This window comes from Mchenga conophoros, linkage group LG19 (genome assembly GCF_057382185.1).
Source record: "Mchenga conophoros isolate Kocher_MC1m ecotype Shallow Benthic linkage group LG19, M_conophoros_male_GT1.1, whole genome shotgun sequence".
Classification (NCBI taxonomy): Eukaryota; Metazoa; Chordata; class Actinopteri; order Cichliformes; family Cichlidae; genus Mchenga; species Mchenga conophoros.
The window spans coordinates 25,612,865-25,633,810 of record NC_140544.1 but is presented as its reverse complement, the minus strand read 5'-3'; the positions used below and the strand labels follow the sequence as shown (position 1 = coordinate 25,633,810).

Here is a 20,946-nt window from a genome sequence, read left to right as displayed (position 1 = left end):
TGGCCATGCTTGAATGTGTTCACCAAATGAAAGCAGAAAACAAATAATTTGAAAAATGTCCTATTTTTGTGTCACTGAGTTTCAGTGTTCATCTGTGCTCACACTTCTTTATGTGCATGTCAGTGGGTGTGCTAATTTGTGTCTGATAAGGTCATCAGTGAGTCATCTTGACCACCAGGGGGAAGCCTAATTAATTTAGTAGCTTTCCAAACAGCTTATAAACAGAATACAAGAGTTACAGCCCTGCTCTGCTCAAAGCAGTGCAGCAAAGCGAGTGAAGGGTACACCAAGGGTCATCTGCGGATGCTGCACTTTTAATAGATTGTGTGTGTGTTATTTCATTAGCATCTCTACAGTCACAGGTGGCACCCACTGCTTCACACATTTTTATTGAACTTCTTCGCTTAAAAAAAAAAAAAAATTGCATTCCTGTGCAGCACAAAACCCACACACAAAGAACACAGAAACTTCTGCAGTAACTGAAAGCAGGCATCATCTCTAAACAGCATGTCACAGTCGATGATCTCACTAAGACGACCACCATGCTCTTAAAGGCAACTGCACATCAGCTATGACCACACATGTCACAATTACAAGGCAAACACTTAAGGGTCACTTAAACTGGCTGGAAGTCCCTTAAGAGCCTGAGCGCAGACGCTGGGCCTGGTCTCAGGGTGAGATGGAGCTAAGCTGATCCTAGCCAGTCCCTGGTGCCTTTTATCAATTCTGTCAGGGGGAAAATGCAATCCATGCCCGACTGAGCCTTGGCCTGCTCTACGGTGTCTCTTATCCTCGTCACCTCCCTCCATTCATTTCCTTGCTGCCAGCTGCTGGGATTATGAAGAGAAACGCTGCTTCTCAGGACGTGACACAATCATTCATGTGTGCGTCAAAGATTACCATGAGCACATAAATGTGGCCGACTGTGGTAAACGCCTTACACACACGTCCCAAAGCTTTACACGCAGACACACATATCACTCTGCTCTGTGCTGCCACCATCCTCCTCATCTCTAGAAACACCATGGTACCTCCACCGTGTGCTGCTTCCCCCCCTGCCCCAACTGTGTGCATCCATCTCTCCATCACAGTAAAAACCAAGTGGTTACTCTAAAAGATTTTCATTCCCTTTTACTGAATATTTATGAAATTGCAGTTTACTTTTCTTGATGCTTCTTTTTTCAATCCCCCGCTTTCTCTCGCAGCACTAATCTGCTGCTGAGTTGGCTCATAAACACCCCAGCATGCTGCGTTTTCCACAGACCAGGACCAAATTAGTGTGCAGTCTGACAAAGTTGTATCAGTAGTACATTAACAACTTGGTGCACACAGTGTAAGTCGGGCAGCTAATAAAGTAAAAAGAACAAGTCAAGGACTGCATGTTTATCAACTAAAATATATTTTTTTAAAAGAGCAAAAAAACTGAAAGGAAAAAGAACAGAACTGAGAGCAGAGTGCATGAGCAGTGAGCAAGTGCTTACAACAGTCATGAGATATGTCTTCAGTGCTGACAGACTGCAGAACTATCAGCAGCTGTCGTTCCCATGATGACACATCACAAAGACACATGGCCTAAGGCAAGAGGACCAACAGTGTGTGTAGAGGTATTTCTGCACAAGGACCAGTATGTGAAAGAATGTCTTTATCTGTTAACATGAACTTATATGAAAAATAAAATCTAGTTTCTCGATAAGATTAAGATTTCTTCTTTAATACACTTTCCTCTGGCTCCAGTCTAAATATTAATCCAGCAACCATTCAGGCAAATGCTCTGATATTATTAGCAATGTGATGCAACAGCAAATGTGAGAGACGTGTAACCCTGATACTCACATCTGGGTACTCTTTGACAGGCACAAACAGTTTTTCCTGCAGGTGAACGATGGGTCCGACTGGTTCGGGCAGCTCCAGTGGGTGTTTGTCCACAAGGCCATTCACTGTGTCGCTGTACATGTCTTTACGCACTCTGTTGATCTCTGAAAGACAAAAATATGTAAAGTGCGGTAAGCAACTGCATAAAAACAGAGCAGTGACACTTAAAAAGAACGGTGCTAGATATATCACTGTCATATTGATTTTGACTTATGGGGAAAAGCCTAATGTAGCATACAAATCTTTGCCTTGCGTAATGTTTGTCTTTTACAGATAAACAACTGCGTAACTTGGCTAATATTAACATAGCCTTTGAGTATAAAAACGTGTGAGCATTAATGTTTCCTGCTTTCTACAGAAAATGGCATTTTTTCCTACTACAAACTGCTCTGAGTAGAAACAACAAATCTGTGATTGTGTGCAAGTTAGTCTATGAGCCGGAGACAAAAGTTAAACACTGCACTATTTACAGGTTAAGGCCACCGACTTTCTGTTCTTTCCCCTCAGAGGTTGTTCTCTAACAGAGCAGCCTGTGCAAGAGCCTGAGCAGGAGACCAGATACAGGGGAATCACTAAGGCTTAAGTATATGCCGCCTTTAGATCTGATCCCCCTATCAGATAAAACTAATGGACCTCTCTCTCTTCCACACGCACATGCTGCCGACTCACTCATACACATGTTCAAGCAGCACACCCCATTTTTACTCCATGTGTAGCCCGATGCATACAATCAAACCAGTGTGTCTGCAAGTCCTGGTATGTGACAGTGAAACGAGGGTCAGCTGCTGCAGGGCATATTTCTGCTTTCCAGGTTACCCTCAGAGTACGGTCATAGTGAATCCAAAAGTGCAAAGACGACGCACTCTGACGTTTGTGCCATAATCATATGATCTGCGATAACACTGGTATACAAGTTAACGTGACAAAATGTTAAAAAATTAATTGTCATATAACAATATCACTGACATAGTAAGACAGTGTTTACCTTCCCCCAGCGTGCACAACAAGACAAGCTCTTACATGTTTGACAGCAAACCTCTGATGATGATTTAGCACATAAAACTAAGCTACTTCAACATTCTCCACCATAGCACGTACAGGAAAACACGCCTTCGAGTACAACCAGGCTAAGAAGGCACGTGAGGAGCACATTCTAGCAGATGGTCATATGTGACCCCAAAGTAAACAAATGAGTCAACCAACCATTGCTAGAGAACTCAGTGGTTGCACTCCATATGACAAGAAGAGCAAACAGTGAATGGATGTTACTGTAGCAGGTACATGGTTGTAAAGGAGACCTTCAAGCAATGTTAAAGAGCTCAACCCAAGACACTGACACCTTTTTTCCCCAATAGAGTCACACTTTGAATTAGGCAGTTTGTCATTAATGACAAATACCCTTCATTTCTTGCACTTCTAAATGCTGCTGCCTGCAAGCTGCAAGCAATAAAACATTGTTCAGTAGTTTTGTTTTCTATATTTTCATAAATATCACTATTGCAACTTTTCCTGAAATACTGTGATATCATTTTGTGGCTATGTCACCCACCTCTAGTATGAAACAGCATGAACTAAATTGTAGAGCTGGCGAGGCCTCAAGGAACCGTGTGTGCAGGGTGGAGTGGGGGCGGCTGCTAGGCACTTTTTCCATCACCCATGAGACCTTCTGGCAGTAGGGAGCTCTATATTAAACTGCAGCAGGGGAACCTGACACTCAACTATAGATGCCCTCAGTAAGGCATGCATGACAGGCGAAGCATAACCCTGCACCTATGCAAAACTGGATAGGTGGGGTGAAACTTGCATCATCAGCTGCTTGTTAAAATTTGCAATTATAACAAAAGACAAAATAGCAGCATTAGAAAGGGCAAAAACGTCCCGACAAATCTCAGCAAAGCAGTTTTCCCTGACGATGTCTCAATTACATTCACAGGCATGTCTTTCTCTTCCTGTCATCTTAAGCAGATTAATACTTGTTGGAAACCTTTTACTACACTCACAGTAACGTAATGAGTGGTCAAAAATAAAGTCATCCTTATTTTACCCGTCAATGTTCCTGTTGGATCACATAATTGTGACACATTTCCAAACTTGGTGCAGGAAGAAAAGAAATTTCCTGCATTTTTATCTAATTTCGTATTATGAACAGCAACCGGTGCTGTGGTTTAAAAGTGCCAACAAAATGTTTTAATTTTTGGACAGTGGAGAAAATATATTTCCTCATATATTGACTTTATGTCCTACAAGACACCTAGATACAACATTTTTACTGCTAAACTGAAAAAGAGTTATCTCCGGACATGGCAATGAGACTAAAAATTTGTCACCAGTGAGGTCACAGACACTGACCAGCACACAGCTAAAAAACATCTGGTCTGCAGCTGTGTGGACAGCACCTGCAGAAGACATTGGAAGAGTACAAACAGGCAGCCAGGAGACTCGGCCCAACTCCTTTCCAAACCACATGACCTCAGTACTGTGAGGACCACAGATACTCCCAGCCCTTCCCAAAGATGAATTCATCCTCATGGTATCTTGCACAGAAAACAGATTACATCACTCCTAACCAAAACAGCAGCCAGGCAACGTCTTAGCTTTGGTTTGACACATTATACGGGGAGTAGACCACGACAGAAGGACAAAACAAACAACATACAGGAAAGGCAACATAGTTGACAACAAATCAACATGTATTGTGTTTTAAAGAACCCTTGAATCAGAAAAACCTGAACACGAGCAGGTTTAATTTCGTTCCTTAAAAATAAGTAATCACCACTAAAGTGCAACTAAAACCAAGTTCTATAAGCCTTCTCAAGACAATGAGCGAAAAAAAGAGTTATTCAACACCAGTAAAAGCAAGTCAATGACAACTAAAGAAGAGATCTGTAACTTAAATTAAGAAATCACTTCTCTGTATAAGAGGGCGTAACTGTGCTTGATATGAATTTCATATTTGGAGTATGTTTTCTCTACAGCAGAGAAATCATCCACACACAAAAAAATCCATTAACTTTTTAAAACTTTACAAATGCATTCACACGTGCTCGACTGGCAAAAGTTCAACTGTAACAATAAAGGCACTCAAATGCTGTGAACAGTCAATGAAGAGAAACTCGGTTTAGTGTCAAGCATAAAACAAATCAAACAAAAAAACACAGTAAAGAAGAATGCAACATAACATAACAACACAACTGAAGTGAATAAATAAACATCTCCTGCTTGTTGCTTCTATTTGACAGATACTGTACCGATACTGTATCAGCAGAATCCTCTGTATTATTATCCTTATTGTAACTGTATCGTAACCACTCTTGTTATGAGGTAATTCAAGAAAAATACACGTACCATTACACCTATATCTACTTTTTTTTTTTTTATTACACTAGGTCTGCATCCGGGAACTATTTTTTTCTTCAAGATAACAAAAGAAAACCAAAGGTGGTATTCATATGTGACAATGCAATCCAACAACCACCAGCGGCCTCCCCACCCCCTTCTTCTAATTCTATTTCCTCTTGCTGAAATGTCACATTAACATAAGGAGGCCGCGCTGGGCCATCAATGGAGACATGCGGCATTTGACAACCTCTAATTTCTGTGCGCCAACTCTTTTCTGAAGCGCTGCGCTCACCTAAAAATTACCCCCTGCCTCGCACGGCCGACAAAATCATTTGTCTAGCTGTCCACCCCGGCAGAAAAGGCTGATTTTGTAACAAAGCGTGCATGTGGGATCACTATCTTGGATGGGGGTTGGGAGGGTGTCACCCTCTTGGAAAAGAAAAGAGACGGGGGTAAAAAGACGAGACAATCAAGTGGAGTGAGAAAAGACGTTAGCCGCTGAATGAGACTTTTTCTTGATAAGTGGTATTAAATGCAAAACCCTACTAATGCCACAGTAAACCCTGCAACTATGGTCACACATCACCCAGCTCAGTGTGTCATCTCCAACCTGACTCAGCTCTTCACACAGACAACTCTGACAGAAAGAGTTGTGTGTTTATTTACCTGTGGGGGTGGCTCCACATAGACACAGGAAGAAAGCATAATATATCTGTTTAGTTTTTTTACTCAGACATCTGTCAAGAAGAAACAAGTATTGACCTTGAGAGCAGGGTGAGGGCACAGCGGAGGGTTTGATGATACAAAGACAGAGAATTATAACCACAGTGCTGAGCAAGCAGAGTGCAGCTGAATTCTTCTAGACTCACGCTGCTCTTTTCTGCCTCAATTTAAGTTTTTTTTTTTTAGAAGCATTTCACTTTATCGTTCTCTTTCTTTTGTTTCTCTCAGCTTCTGCCCTTTCTTCTCAATTTTGCGGTGAAAAAAGAAAATGTCACAGACTGAGGCTGCATATCTGTCTGCCCTTTGTCAAGCAAAAGAGACAATTTCTCCTCATCTTTGCCGTGATCTTAGCAATGGTTAGAGACGTGTAACTAAAGGGAAGGGTGTGGGAGTGAGGAAGGGCAGGTGAAGCGCTTTTAAAAGGCAGTGGACTGAGAAATATGGGAGAGGAAGTGTCTGTAAGATGGGAGCCCATATTCAGTGAGGTTTGGGGAGTGGATATTAACTGAAATGTTCATTCTTGACCTTGGAAGAAAAAACTGATCGGGAAAAAAGAAAAATCTTAAATCAACATCTGCTCAATTATTTGAGCCTACCATCAGTGTGTGGCTGTCTCCATTTGGCTTAAATGCACTTTTTTGTACACGGCCTCATCATGTGATAACATCAAACTCTTTGACAAAGTTTGTGAGAAGTTAAAGAAATCACATTTGATTTTGTTTTATTGAAATTTAAGAAGATGCCTGATTTTCAGTGTCCATTTCAAGGGGTCATATTACTAGAACGTACATATTTCAGGGGGTGTTTTTTGCCGCTGACAATTAAAAACACACCTGGGTAAATGTAGAGGTCAGTGGATTTCCTGCTATGTTGGAGAATTTTATAAATTAAACATGTATGTAATGAGGAAATAAATAAAACCCTTTAAAAAAAAAAATTCTGATATCGCACAGGTCATTTTTGTTTGGCAGAAAACCTCTTGGGTACCCTGATGTCACTGTAAGTGATCTGTAGAGACCATAAGGACCATACATATGGTGTTTTTAATCCTAATTTACCCTTAAGATATAAGCCACTTGATGACTCTTGGTTTTATTTACTTGTAGATTTAATTTGAATCTAAAGTTACGGCAAAATAAAATATGGTGACATCGTGTAACAAAACAAAAGCCATACATGTGGTGATTTTTAAAGCCAATTGATCCTCAAGATAATGCCTCGTGATTTTGATCGTCTCAGGCCTCGACATTTAATGAAAATGTAGATGAATTAGGTGAAGCTACATCACAGAATGACAAAAAATCTCATTCTCATATAACAAAACAACAAGCCTTGAAGAGAAAAGGCAGCGTCACTGTGCCACCTTTGCTTCTAACTGGTTCTTTAGCAGGAAGTCAGACTAGCAGTCCCAAACAGAAACCATATCCCTGTCAGGGCACAGCACCAAAAAAAAAAAAAAAAAAAGGGGGGGGTAGACTTGGGAATTATGTGCACACTGAAGCAAAAGATCGAGCGCAAATCCATTATGTGTATCGAGTTATTTAAGTGTCTGTGACACTGTCAGCCAATCACAATTGGCCACTGCAAACTCACAGACATGGACAGAGAAGCTTTTCTTGCATTTACCCAGCCAGATGTTTAAAAACATGATCACACAGGGGCAGCACATGCTGAACTAGGGCAAACAATTCATGAGCCTGTGATGAGAAAAGGCACACGACGAGAAAGAATAGCCAAGTGAGGTAGGTCAAGTTTGGAATCTGAGGTAATGTATTCAACCACAGCATGAAGAAAACACAGTGAGTGAAACAGAGAGGAAGGGAGATCAAAATTGGAGCAAAGAGAGAGGAAATAGAAGAGCGAGAGTAAAATTAAAAACAATGGAGAGGTCCAGCAGGAGATCCTGTAATCAGGTTTAAGACAGGTGAACATCACTCAACTAGACCTGCTCCATAAGAGAATGGGAGCAAGTCCATTAAGAGCCCAAAAATAGACACGTTCCATAAATGCTTTGTCTTCACCCTGTAGCTCACAGCAAACCGTCCTCTGACCATGCAGAGCACATCTGTCCCAGTAAGTACTCTGCATGTGTGAGAGACTGTCAAGAGCGGGAGTGAAAGCAAAAGAAATATAATGGTTGAGCAATCAGTGTGATCAGCTTTGCCTAAGGAAAGCTGCTTTAGATGCCTTGTGATGCCTGGCATTAGCCTGATATTATCTGGCACCTGAAGCAGATCCAGTCCAACACCAATTAATCTTCAAGCCAAAATGATCAAATGTTCAACCCTGCAGAGAGACAGAGCCAGTCCTTCCAGTTTAGGATGATTTAAGATCAAAAACCTGTAGTGTTAAAAATAATAATAATAATCCTCTTCATGCTTGCACGTGCATGAATGCTCAATTCATGTTTTAAACAGGGGAGGGGGGAGTGACTGGGATCTCAGGTAAATATAGACTGAATGCGGTCGCATCCAAAAAACTACAGCAATCAAAGATACACCTAAATGTGGCGGTGCCGAGTGAAACAAGACTCGGGCGAGGAACAAGCCTTTTCACTTAAAAGCTGCGCACTTCAGCAATCACAAAGCCTGGGTACCCCTTGCAAGCGAAAGGATTTGGGCATTTAATGCATTCCTGCCCTTTATTCACGGCACAGACGACTTTATCCAAGACGACACTCCACTTCAACAGTTTAGGGGTTTGGCAGGCCAAGCATATGAAAGACGGGGGTTTCTTTTAAAGCAGAGAGCAGAAGTATAGCGCGCACTGGTGGGGCTGACTGAGCCATGAAAACGTATGCATTTCTGGGTCTTATCGTCAACTCACAGCTGTCTCTCGCTACCCCTCCCTGTTTGTGGAGGGGAGAAAAAAAAAGTTTCCCTATGCTTCCGTCTTATTTTTACTTACATATCTTTGATTTAACAGTAGGCCTACACTGCTAAATCCTTTGATGTTCATGCACAGTCTATTCCTGCGCTGTTAATGAGTGCTGTCTTATATACATAGTAACCAAAATAAGTTTACATTTTGAAATATAAAATTCTTTACTCTGGGGAACAAATGTAATTTAATCATTATTAATTAGTGTATTAATCTTTATTAATCAGTGCCGAATGTTATGTCTGAAATGTCATTTGTTGCGCATTGATAGTCCCCGTGAATAAGGTAATCACGGCTCATGTGACTTTATGGTTTCCAAGTAAACAGCAGCAACACTGAACAAAGAGGATTTAGATAACTGTGGATCAACATTATTCAAGCCAATTAAGCCAGTATTGTGCCTTTGGAAATGGCTATATCAAACACACCGATCATTTGCGAAAGCTTCACCCGAGTGTGTCTATTAGCAGCGTAGCCGTGTTTCTTGCAATGGTTATGTGGCTATATTGAGCAAAGCACAGTGTTATTTGTCCCCGGCAGACCGCACAAAGATTTGTCTTTTAAGCACAAAATTCACAGTTTGTCTCTTTGCTGACCTGCAGCAACAGCAATACAGAGAGGCAATTTTGCACAATACAATTTTATTGCTGGAAGATATACACTTAGTCTGAGCAACCCAGACAGCTGAAGCACAATATAAACTTTGGCACAGAACATTTCGGGGCAGAATGAGGCCAAAGGATTTTGTCACCCATCCCTTACATACGGGTTGCTCCAATAATAGGGGGCTGCTCAACATTCTACCAGGACAGGAGAAATGATATGCAACTGCAGCGACTAACAACTTTTTATTGTACGAGAGTACTGCGAAAGGCTCGGAAGAGTACTCATTAAATTTAAAATTTGTGCCAAGAGGTCTCTGTGAATGCTAATGCATCTCAACTGTCAAATTCTAAGTAGCACACAAAAAAAAATACAGTATATCTCAATTTTACTTTACAGCGACTTATCTACACAGTTGCTTAACCCTGACATGTGGATATAAGCGCTGACCCCCACAGGCTGAGGGGGGACTAAAAGGCTCTAGACAGAAATGACGGTGCGGTTTGCAGCCAGAGGGAGAGATTTATGTTGTGTGTCAGGGATTTTCCTGAGGCAGGCTGGGTAGAAAGCTCCAGCGTCAGGTCTTTAAGTAGATAGGCCACTAAATAAACGACTGGCATAACAAGGTTTCTGGATTCTTTCCTGCCTGTGCCTGGTTTAAAAAAATAAAAAAATTTAAAAAAAAAAGAAAGAGGGAGAGAAAAAAGAAACACAGAAAACACATTCACAAACACACTTTTACCCATCACTTGGTTAAAGTGCAAGCCACGAGAGAGTGGAGCTACACTTTCAGCCAAATTAGGGATGGACGAACAACGACAAAAAAACCTTACATACAGCAACGGTAACCATTTCTGTCTGCGACATAAACTATAGCTGGGAAACAGCAGCAAACATAAATGCTGTGCGATTGTACACACACGTCTATATCTCAGCCAACTCACTCCCTGAAAGCAGCACGTTCTGCTCTCTGATTATCAATAATGAGCAGAAGCTGCCCGAAAACACACACACACGTAGATAATAACTCACACAACATTTAAGCTATGGGCTCACCAATGCTCTGATATCATGCGCACAAATGCACACATAAGCACATATGATACACATAAAAACAAACATCCAGCCGAACATTAAAACACCCACACACGCACAAGCTAATGAGCCTGTGTGTGTTTATAGGCAAGGCTCCCCTGAGACAGTGAACCCACAGAAATAACACTACACACGGAAGGAGGAGGGAAACTGCCTCGGAGAATATCTGCTGAACAAATACAGCAGGAAACAAGAAGGAAATGGTGCTACATCTCTCTTCTAGCTTGCCTTAATAGCCACTGCTTTATATTTAGTCTGGTGACAAAAAGACAGATTAAAAACAGAGATTAGAGAAACACACAGCTGCTCTACATTACGCTGTTCTCCACAGTCTCACGACTCTTGACTGGTGAATTTATTTTATCATGATGACTGAGAGCAGGGGGAAAACTGAGCTGCAAAGTTGTAGTTTGTAACAAAGGTGAGCCTGTTAATATAACGTCATCTACTTTTAATAGCTGAGCATTAGGATTATTACAACAAATGTGTGCATGCTTGAAACAGAAAGCAAAAGATTTATGTGCACAGAAAACAGAGTTGGTGGCGAAACTAATCTCAGAAGTCATCAAGTCAGACTAAACTGCACACAAATACGTCAGAACACTGTGACGTCGGGTGTCATGGTTTACCGCCTTCTCTAGTCACCTAAGAAAATATATATGCTCAAAGCGGGGTGTGTAGGTGTCTTCGTGGCCAAAAAAAAAAAAAAACAGCAATCAGTAAAGCCATTAATCATAACCTGTAGCAAATGCTAGGTTTCCTGAGGCTGTCAGAGTGACTGCATGCAGGAAGGGGGAAGAAGTGCCAGACTGAGTATGGCTTTCTGCGACTGCTGACACAAACAGTGACGGTATGCTGTAAAAAATGTGTGTCATTGCACATTAGTTTGGTGATTAAACTGCGTAAACAGACAGTGAAGAAGAGGAGAGAGGATCCACAGGAAAGGTGTGGCCAAGGGTGAGGCGATAGAGACGCAGGAACAGCCTGCAGATCTGCATTTGACTGGCCACAAATTCCTTCTACAGATTGATAATGACTGTAATGTTTGAAAAAAAAAATCGTCACATACATAAACAACAAGCTCTACAACAGATGGTATAATAATGAGAGAAAATAAAGAGAGCCTAAAATCCAGAGAACAGTAAAAAAAAAGAAAAACAACAAAAAAACAGAAAAAAGCTCTACAAGGGGTTTAAAACTGCACAAGTATACCTAGGATGCTTGCTGTTATTTTAAAAACAAACAAACACTGGGCAGACCCAATAATCATCAGATTTAGATTTTTTTTTTTCCTGTTTACAGCATTTCGAAGACGAATAAAAAAAACTATCCATCTCATTTTTAAAAAGCATCATCACTTTAATTTCAGTGACATTTTCTTTTCTTGCAAAGTGCTGTGAACAGTCAAAAAAAAGCACCACATTAGCAGCGTGCACATAGTTCTGTGCGTGAACTTTGAAAGACTCGGGGTTGTCTAACAAATCAACAAAATGTCTTTACCGTCTCACAGCAGCAAACAGCCCTTGTAAAACAAAAGAGGCCATTTGATTAGAGTGACTGCTGTCACTTGATAACTCCCATCAGCAGTGAAAGCTGAACAGGTGCAGATACCCCTGAAAAAGTTAAGACAAATATCCTTTTGTGATCTCACAGCTGGCACCTTTTGTTTTAGTACATATCTCAAATAAAAAAAGAACAGGATTATTACTAAAAGGTGATTACTAAAGCTATTAAGCTGCAAAGACATTCAAGGTTAATGCCTTTGGGATGGTCTGGAAGAAAAAAAAATGTAAAAATAAATAAATAAATAAGACAAGCAGAAAATTTATTTGCCATCTTTTGCCATTCCACAACATTTTCTTTTTAAAACCTGCCATATTTGTTTACATATGGCACTACATTTTAAAACAAAGTACCAAATTTATGGTAAAAAGAGGAATATGTCTCCAAAACTCCTGTCCTCACATCAGGACCGCCTTTCATCTGCACCAAAATGACATTTTCAGTTGTGTTACATGCAAACAAAGTGTCCAAAGAAGAAAGTCATATGACAAATATAACAACAACTGGGATAGAATCAGAATCAGAATGTCTTTAGTGTCATTGTTACAGGTACAACGAAATTAAAAATGGTCCCCAATCAGTGCATCATCCCTAACAATATCAAAATATAAATAAAACAATAAAATCAATAAATAAAATACTTAAGAATAGTATTAGCAAACTTTCACATCCATTACTACAAATATGCTTCAGTCAGCGCATAGATTAATACAAGAGTGGCATGATGGACATTTTTTTTGTAGCAGTATTCAGATAATTTAAAGGTTTGATTAACCTACAGTAATGATTCAGTGTAAATCAAATAAATAGTGAGCACATTTAAAACCCAATTCTAAACAAAATAGCCCAAACAGGCACCATATGTGGTAGTTTTTTGGGGGGAAACACGCAAACAGAAATGATAGCATACCGTAGCGTAATAATGAAATAAAATCATTATTTAATGACAAATTTGAAAAAAAGAAAAAAGAAAAAAAAGAAAAGATGTCTGATATCCAATCAATCATATGTGGCCAAAATAACAAGGTGAATAATTTACATGTTTCCCAGATGAGACACTGCAAAGCCCTATCCTCCTCACTTCCCTCAGCTCAAGGCTGAAATTACTGTTTCACACAGTATCTGCAGAGCTATTAGGACTTCAGTCTAAAATTAGAAAAGGGGATCATCACATTTGATGATGTGGAACTGCTTTATGGGGCTGTCTGTTGGTGGGGGGCAAGCTGGCAGCTCAATGAGCCAGAGGTGTGCCAGTTTTGTGCACTCCGTGGGGTCTACCATACAGAGTGAGGCAGGGGAGGGCAGCTCAATACCGAACCATAATGGTTTACTCTTAATAGCTGCCCGCGAGGGGCCAAAGTTCATTACTCCCTGCGTGGCGGGACTTCTGATCGGTCGAAACGTATAAGTGCAATCGCACTCACACATTTACACTTCAGGGAGGCACCCCAAGGGGAGTGAGCAAGGTGGAAAGCTGTGGAAACTGTTTACTTTCCTTCACACACTCACACAGATACAATTCCCTTACAGGAAGCACCGGAGAGCACGGTACTTAACAGAAAGCTTAAACCTCTTTCTCATTGCTAATTATTCAGCAGTTTTGAAAAAAAAAAAAAAAAAGTTTGGTGCTAATACTCTCCTCAGTTAACCTTTAAAAGTAGCCCAACATGCTAGCTCAGCTAGAAAAAAAAAAAGAGAAAAAAAGACAACCTAATGCACACAAATGCAGACTCAGACTGCTTCTAAAATACCAGGCAAAGGCTATTTTACTGCTGCTTTTGCCATCTAAAGAGGGAACGATATGTAGCGTTAAATTGGAAGCCAAAGCAAAAGTCATTTAACAGGCTGGCTTTAAGAGAGAAGCCTCATGAGCTGAAAATGGTTTCACAAATTTGAGAGGAAATACTTTGTCCCCAAAAAAGCAGCAGCACAAGGAGAAAGCGCATCTGCTTCCCTTACATAGACCCTACAAACTATGCTTAGTTATGATGGGAACTGTTAAAACTTGTGGGTTAATTAGTATTAACCCAAGCACACAGAAAAACTAGATTGTTCTTCTGCATCCTGCGGGAACTCATTTCTCCACCTGGCAGACAAAAGATTGACTGTGCTGTGTGGTGACACACAAGAACCCTTCTCTTACTTTGCTTGTTGCCCATTTAACTCAACTTTTAATGTTTCAGTCAATGTAGACGCAAACAGGCATTTCATCCGCCAACGCCCCAGGCATTATGCTTACAAATCAGGACTTACATTTGAGACAGACACACACACACACACACACACCTCACAACAATGCAGAGGATGCTATGTAAAGTGAAGCACAGGATGCATTCTTTGAGCTCCACAAGATGTGAGAGCATGAGATAAGGAATGGGAAGAATAACAGGATGAAGAGTCAGGAAGCTTGCTGATGTGGTGTGTGTGTGTGTGTGTGTGTGTGTGTGTGTGTGTGTGTGTGTGTGTGTGTGTGTGTGTGTGTGTGTGTGTGTGTGTGTGTGTCTTGGCCCGTTTTGTGTTGACGCTCGCCTTCTGGACGGTGAAAAAAGGAGGTATCCTTTTCCTCTTTCCACAACCTGGAAGGGGCGGGAGGGAGTTCAAGAAAAGTATCATTTCCTGTCAGTGGCCAGATACAACGCTATGCCTCAAAGACGCAACCCAGTGTCTGGCAGAATAACTTTGAGCTTAAAAATACACAACCACTTAGATGGTGAGCCGCCGTTCATTTCATAATATATTTTTGCTGTGTGTGCACACAGCTGCCCCCTTTTGTCACGCAACAATTCAAGGAAAGGTCCAGCTGTCAGAAGAGGAAGTGAGGGGAAGGAAAGGCTCCGACTGTCAATGTGACTGGAGGAGATAACACGCGCTGTGCTTCCTGTCCCCACCCCTGTAACTAAGGAGACCACAGTGCACACAACCAATGGCGAGGATGGAAGGGAGGATTATTTGGATAATTTGTAATACCCCCTACGTCGTCTTTGTGAACCGATCTCTTCCTCAGATGTTTTTCCCCTGACTATACAATTTACCCATGCTTCAACTCTTTCCTACAAACCGATCAGAACCCACAGGAAGCCGACAAAAAGCTGGTTTACCTGAAGGTCGTGCAGTGGAAGATTGGCATATTCAAAGATCATTCCATCACGTAAACGCTGCCAAGTGACGGCACAGAGAGAGTCTCAGACAGATGCACATTTTAACTGTAAACCTTGGGCAAAGCCTAACATCAACTGAGACTTCTGATTTTTGGCAAAGAACAGATGGGAGCAGAAGCTTGCAAGAAGTGCGGCACTGAGAATGTCAAACAGAAACAAAAATGTTTATTTAAAAAGGGGAATTTCACTTCTAAATCACATTGGCACATTTTCCATTTGCCTGTAGTGATTTTTATCTCAAAATACCAGAAGAATATAGACGAAAAAAACTGAGCAGAAGTCTCTATTTTAAGAAATCATAACTCAAAAATACTAAATTCGCCTAGTAAGCGGTTTCATATAGGAACTTAGTGTAGGAACAGTTTTCTTTCATTAAAAGTAAAAATAAAGTCTGTTTCCTAAAATCACAACCTGGTTATTCAAAAAACATTTAAACATTATCTGCACTTTCATGTGGAAATGATTTTATTTGTAGCAAACTGCATCCCACGGCAAAAGTGGTATGCACCGAGCTTATATTACAGAGTCGGCAAAATGGATGCCATTATAGACGATGATGACCCTTCTCAATGCATGTAGGTGTGTGTTTCCCTCTGTGGGGTGAGAGGGTTGGCTGGTGAATTTCTGAGTAACCTGGTCATGATTTCAGAAACCGGATGTCTCCAAATATCCAGTGTTATAGGACCCTTATTGAAATAAGTACAGAAATAGACACATTTTCCTTATAATTTTGAATAAAAGATGGAAGACTAAGTATGTTTTATTCATATCCATTTCCATGGAACAATATGGGGGGGGGGGAGTTAAGGGTCTCTTCAGGTGTCCACAGAGCAAACTCAACCTCAACACTTTCTTAAAGCAAGGCAAGCAAGTCAGCTTTATCTTTTGATCTGGCTCAAAAGATGAAGCCGACATAAAATATTTACAATAAATATTACGAGGAAAATACAAAATAAAATATGATGCAATTAAATTAAAAAGCAGTGCAATAACTCCTGGCTTTATGGATCTTGTCATAACCAGTTACTGGTTCAATAGGTAAGTGCAACCATAACAAATGCAGTCTGCTCTTTCATATAAGCAATACAGACGTTTGAGCACGTATTTTAAACGCCTTTTAATCCACCAAATGAGAACGTTAAGCTTTAAAAATGACAATTAACTTCCCTTACCTCCTCTCTAATGAGTGTCAGACAGTATACAACAAGACAGGAAGACTACGCATGTATTGTGTACCACAAATAACAGAAACCACTGAAACATTTAGTCAATCCATAAGTTAACAAATGATCTGTAAGGCTGGCGCTTTGCCCTGCTCTTTCCTGCACTCCACATTTTTTACTAAACTCAAATTTGTGCCAATGCACATTAGTAGTCACCCTGCTATGACAGCTATATTCACCTGCCATTATAGCAATACAAGCTTTAATGAAGCAATTCAATCTAACGCTGAAATTAAGTAAGGTGCGTGCCTATAGTCTGTGTGCAGAAAAAGCTTGAGAAGGATATGAGTTATACATACAGGAGACAAACAGGTTACATCACAGATTATATGCATGTTGTGTGTCTGTATGTCAGCTTCTTTTATCCCCAGGCGCTGGGCCTGCTGGGGCTTGTAGCTACCATCTTAAGTTCCAGTCCAACAGCCACTCAGTCGCTGTCCCTGGGTGTGACAACACACAGACATCCCAGCTGCTATTGTGTCTTTGTGCTGGCTCTTCATCAGCTTTGCAGTCTGATGGGCCCTTTTTTTCCTCCAGTATTTAAATCTTACCACTTTAAACGCCTACACTTGTTCAAAACAAATTAGGCATACAAAAACAAATGTGTTAAATATCTGTATAGATATGCATGGTCCTCTGCCAGAACAGGAATTATTCTGGACTAAGTATCCAAGGACGCATTGTGTAAGTGTTAGATAGTCATAACTCGGACTGTTCTTTATAGAGTAGCTGTATGTACTAAACAGGCCTGGCACGATGCAGACACACTTAAAAACTCTCCTGCTATGGGATGTACTTCCAGATTGCTTATCTTGAAGGACACACAACAACAAAAAATAAATTTCAAAAAAGGAAAGGGCTCCCCCTCACCTACCCTCTCTTCTATCTGTAGATCATAAGAAAAACTGCACTTTAGCTATGCATCTGTTTGGTCTGGCTGCCCCACAGATCAGCCATTTGATCTGTTTTGTCTGCCAAGTCATGTACCTTTCAGAGTATTTAAACAGAAGGATTTTAAGATTTTGAAGAGCTACAACAACTAGGTCAGAGTGTCAAAAAGGGAGGAGAGGAATATGAAGAAGAAGAAAAAAAAAGTGGGAAGCGCTGTCGCTGACTCAACTGTCATTAACCAAGCTTCCACAATGTTTAAGCCTTTAAACACTGATCTGCCTCAAAGTGCTTGGGTGTGGGGTGGGGTGGGCTTAACAAATCTGCAAGTGCAATGTACATGTGCACAATTACAGCCAGCGGACGCAGGCATGTTGTTTCCTACCAAACGACGATTGAGCTTGGCAGTGAGTGAGTGGAAAGCTGAGTGCACGCTTGGGTCCTGGGCGCAGACAGTTAGAGCTGGGCTGATGCAAACCGACAGACAACGTTACAGGCCTTTAATGTCACCACTGGTCCTCACATGAAAGAGGCAATGTAGCCCCAAGGCTGGATTTTTGCCACACATGCGAGTACAGAGGGAGGCTGGAGAAGTGAAAACAAATGGAAGCAGAGAGTGGGAGAAGAAAATAAAATAAAAAATCTGGAGAAACAGGAGATGAGAGGGGAGAACAAAAGGCAGAGGGGAAAAAAACAATGATGGGAAGCTGTAGAGTCAGCCTGATAAAATAAATAGGTGAAAAGACAAAACTAGGAAAAATGAGTCACTCCCTGGGGAGAACAGATACCGATTTTTCCCCAACAATGAAAACGTTGCTTTTGCCGAGCAACACGTTATCAAAATGGAAGGCAAAGTAACACAAATAGATGAGACGGATGCATGTACATGTTTGAGGCAGAAAGGAAGAAATGGGAGGGGGAAATAAGGAAAAAAAACTATGTGTATGTGCATTTTAGAGATGCAGACAGAGCAAGATTTCAAATGGTGATGAGGGAGGAGGAGACAGAACCAAGGTCTGGTTCATTCAGAGTGTCAGACGCTCAATAAAAATAAGGTTTCAGGAAGAACTCCCATCACAAACAGCCTAAAGTAGTGTCAGACAAATACTCTCCAGGAAAGCAGAGCAGGGAGCTGAAGAGAGGGGATTAAAGGGGACACAGAGAGAGACAAGTCCATCTCCTAGCAGACTATTCTTCACCTTAAGGTGTCAACAGCAGCTGGCACCTTGGCACCCTGCTCATGGCCACACCTGTCTCTCCTGCTGGGTCTACACACCTTCCATCCCCAGCTGCAATAAATCTTTTCTTCCCTTGGAAGCAACACAATGCTGGTAATCAAAAAAAAAAAAATCTCTTAAATCACCATTTTCAATGTCAGCGAGCTTATGCTGGCACCTTCTGTAATAAAATCTATACACACCAGCCGGAGAGAAGCGGCTGTATTCGTACCCAGGATGTACTGACGCAAAGGGGCGGGCAGTACTTCAGCATACTGTCAAACAGTGTTGTTTATTTTTATTTAAACAACACGTTTTTCTCGTCCAGCAACCACAAGTGCCACAAATACAGGAAAAAAGGACTTAAAAGCCTTTTTCAACCACTACTTTGACAGAGAAAGTGCTTATAGATTTGAAGCTCCTTCAATAAACCACATTAATCATTAAACAGTGACCAAATTATATTTTTTGGTTTTATTGTGGCAGTTTTACTGTATGTCACAGTTTATTATTTATTGATACTATTTAATTAATAGGCTCATTCTTCTGACAGGCATGTATGGAATATAAAACATTAATTAAACAGAGATAATAAAATAAAAGCATGTGGCCAAACTAATAAATCTGCTCTTCTAACCTCTAAGATTTGAACACAAAATAAATACTAGAGTCAGGCCATAACAGAGTACCTGTTATGGTTTCTGTTAGATGTAATGGCACTTTTTGTTTGCCACTGTTTTTAAACAATGTCAACATCTGGCTCGTTAGCATTAATGTGTCCACAGCCGAGAGCAGCTTTCAAACAAACTCTGTTTGGACTTATTCTTCCAAACTTTGCAGCACAAAATGATTGTATTGCCAGGAAAAAGCACCTGTTAGCCTCTAGCTGGGTTTCTCCTGGCAAAATGAGCCTTTGGGGTTATGCTCACAAGCGTGTTAACTTACTTAGCAGAAGCCTGTATTGTTTCCTGTTATTTCTGGCCATTTGACAAAATAAAATAAAGCATTTTAATCTTATCCAAATTAAACTACACTTAAATCAAAACAGCTGTCTACTTATTCTTTTTTAAATAAATAATAAAAAAAATAAAAATCACAGTTCTGGTGATTTTCCTTTGGTGGAAGGGTGGGTACCAAGTTTGTTTTTCAATGCAGGAAGCGCATTTATTAACCTAGAGTAACATGTTCATTATGCTGGCCTCATCTGGAGCTGTCTGTACCCCGCCTGCAGTGAACTTTAAGCATGGAGGGAGCCTGTCCAGGAATGAGACAAGACGAGTCTCATTTTGAGACTGAAAACCTTACAAAGAGCTGACCCAACTCCTTCCTGTTATATTTTTCATCTTCCATCTGTCTTTATCGCTTCTGAATGTAGCAACAGAGTCTCAGACTGCCACTTGGCTAACTAGCATTATGTAGGTGGTGAAATTTAGCAAATGTGCAGTTTTTGGTGGTACAAATAGTTTGTGTTACAAATTACAGAACTCATAGTTCAGTAGAATTGGTTACATAATATCAATTGCCTTATACATACAAATTGACATTAATAGACTATAAACTCTTTGATCTGCCATGGTGGTCTTTTTTTCTGCTCACCTATATAATGTATGATATTGTGTCAGGAATACCACCAGCAGTATGCAGCAGCTTTATAAAGTGGTACATCCAGGTCACATTATTAACCAAGTGGTAAATACAGAGTGTAAAAAATTAACTGCAATCCTCTGGGCTTTTTTGACAGATAGCACTTGTGTGCATGCTGCTATGTGAACTGGTAGGAATGACCCAGTGTGTGAGTCTGGCCCATTAGAGCACAAAAAGCCATTGTGCATCATTTGCTGAGAGGAGGAATGGGGAGACAGAGGGGTGGCGTGTGGAGCTGAGGGAGGGGTCAGTGACCTTCTTCATAACCAACCAGATGACCTCATTCACAGCACATAGGAATCCTCTGTCTCCCCCCACTGTTCTTTATCACACTCACCATCCTCCCATTGCTCTCGGAAGCCTAACTCGCCTTTTTTGCTTTCAGCGAACACAATAAATTAACTGAGTGGGGACAAGCTCATGCCCTAACCCTTTCATATAGACGACACATTCTTTCCTGCCAGTTATCCATGTTTTTTATGCCAGTCTTTCCCATGTTGCACAAAGTGTGACAGGGACTCTTTGTTTCGCCAATTAAAGCCTAATCATATGAAAACACCTATTGTTTCTGCTGTGTAATCTCCTCCCAACCCATGCACTGATAAGGATAGGCAGACTTAAGCCTCGCTACAAACAGACAAGCAGCAACAAACACTAAACGAACACAACAGGCTCAAAACTGGTTCACTTTCTGTCACAGAACTTAGTTCATGAGCTGCTCCTGTCACCGTGGGCTGCATG

At 40.9% G+C, this 20,946-nt stretch overlaps 1 protein-coding gene across 5 annotated transcripts in view; it reads right to left on the bottom strand.

Moving 5' to 3' along the window:
• qkia (QKI, KH domain containing, RNA binding a) overlaps positions 1 to 20,946 on the bottom strand; it is a 79,862-nt gene that overhangs the window by 46,836 nt on the left and 12,080 nt on the right. For all 5 annotated transcript variants that reach the window (XM_085258191.1, XM_085258193.1, XM_085258195.1 and 2 more), the window contains exon 2: positions 1,834 to 1,976. In XM_085258191.1, the coding sequence (XP_085114317.1) occupies positions 1,834 to 1,976 (143 nt within the window). The remainder of the gene's footprint in view (positions 1 to 1,833; positions 1,977 to 20,946) is intronic.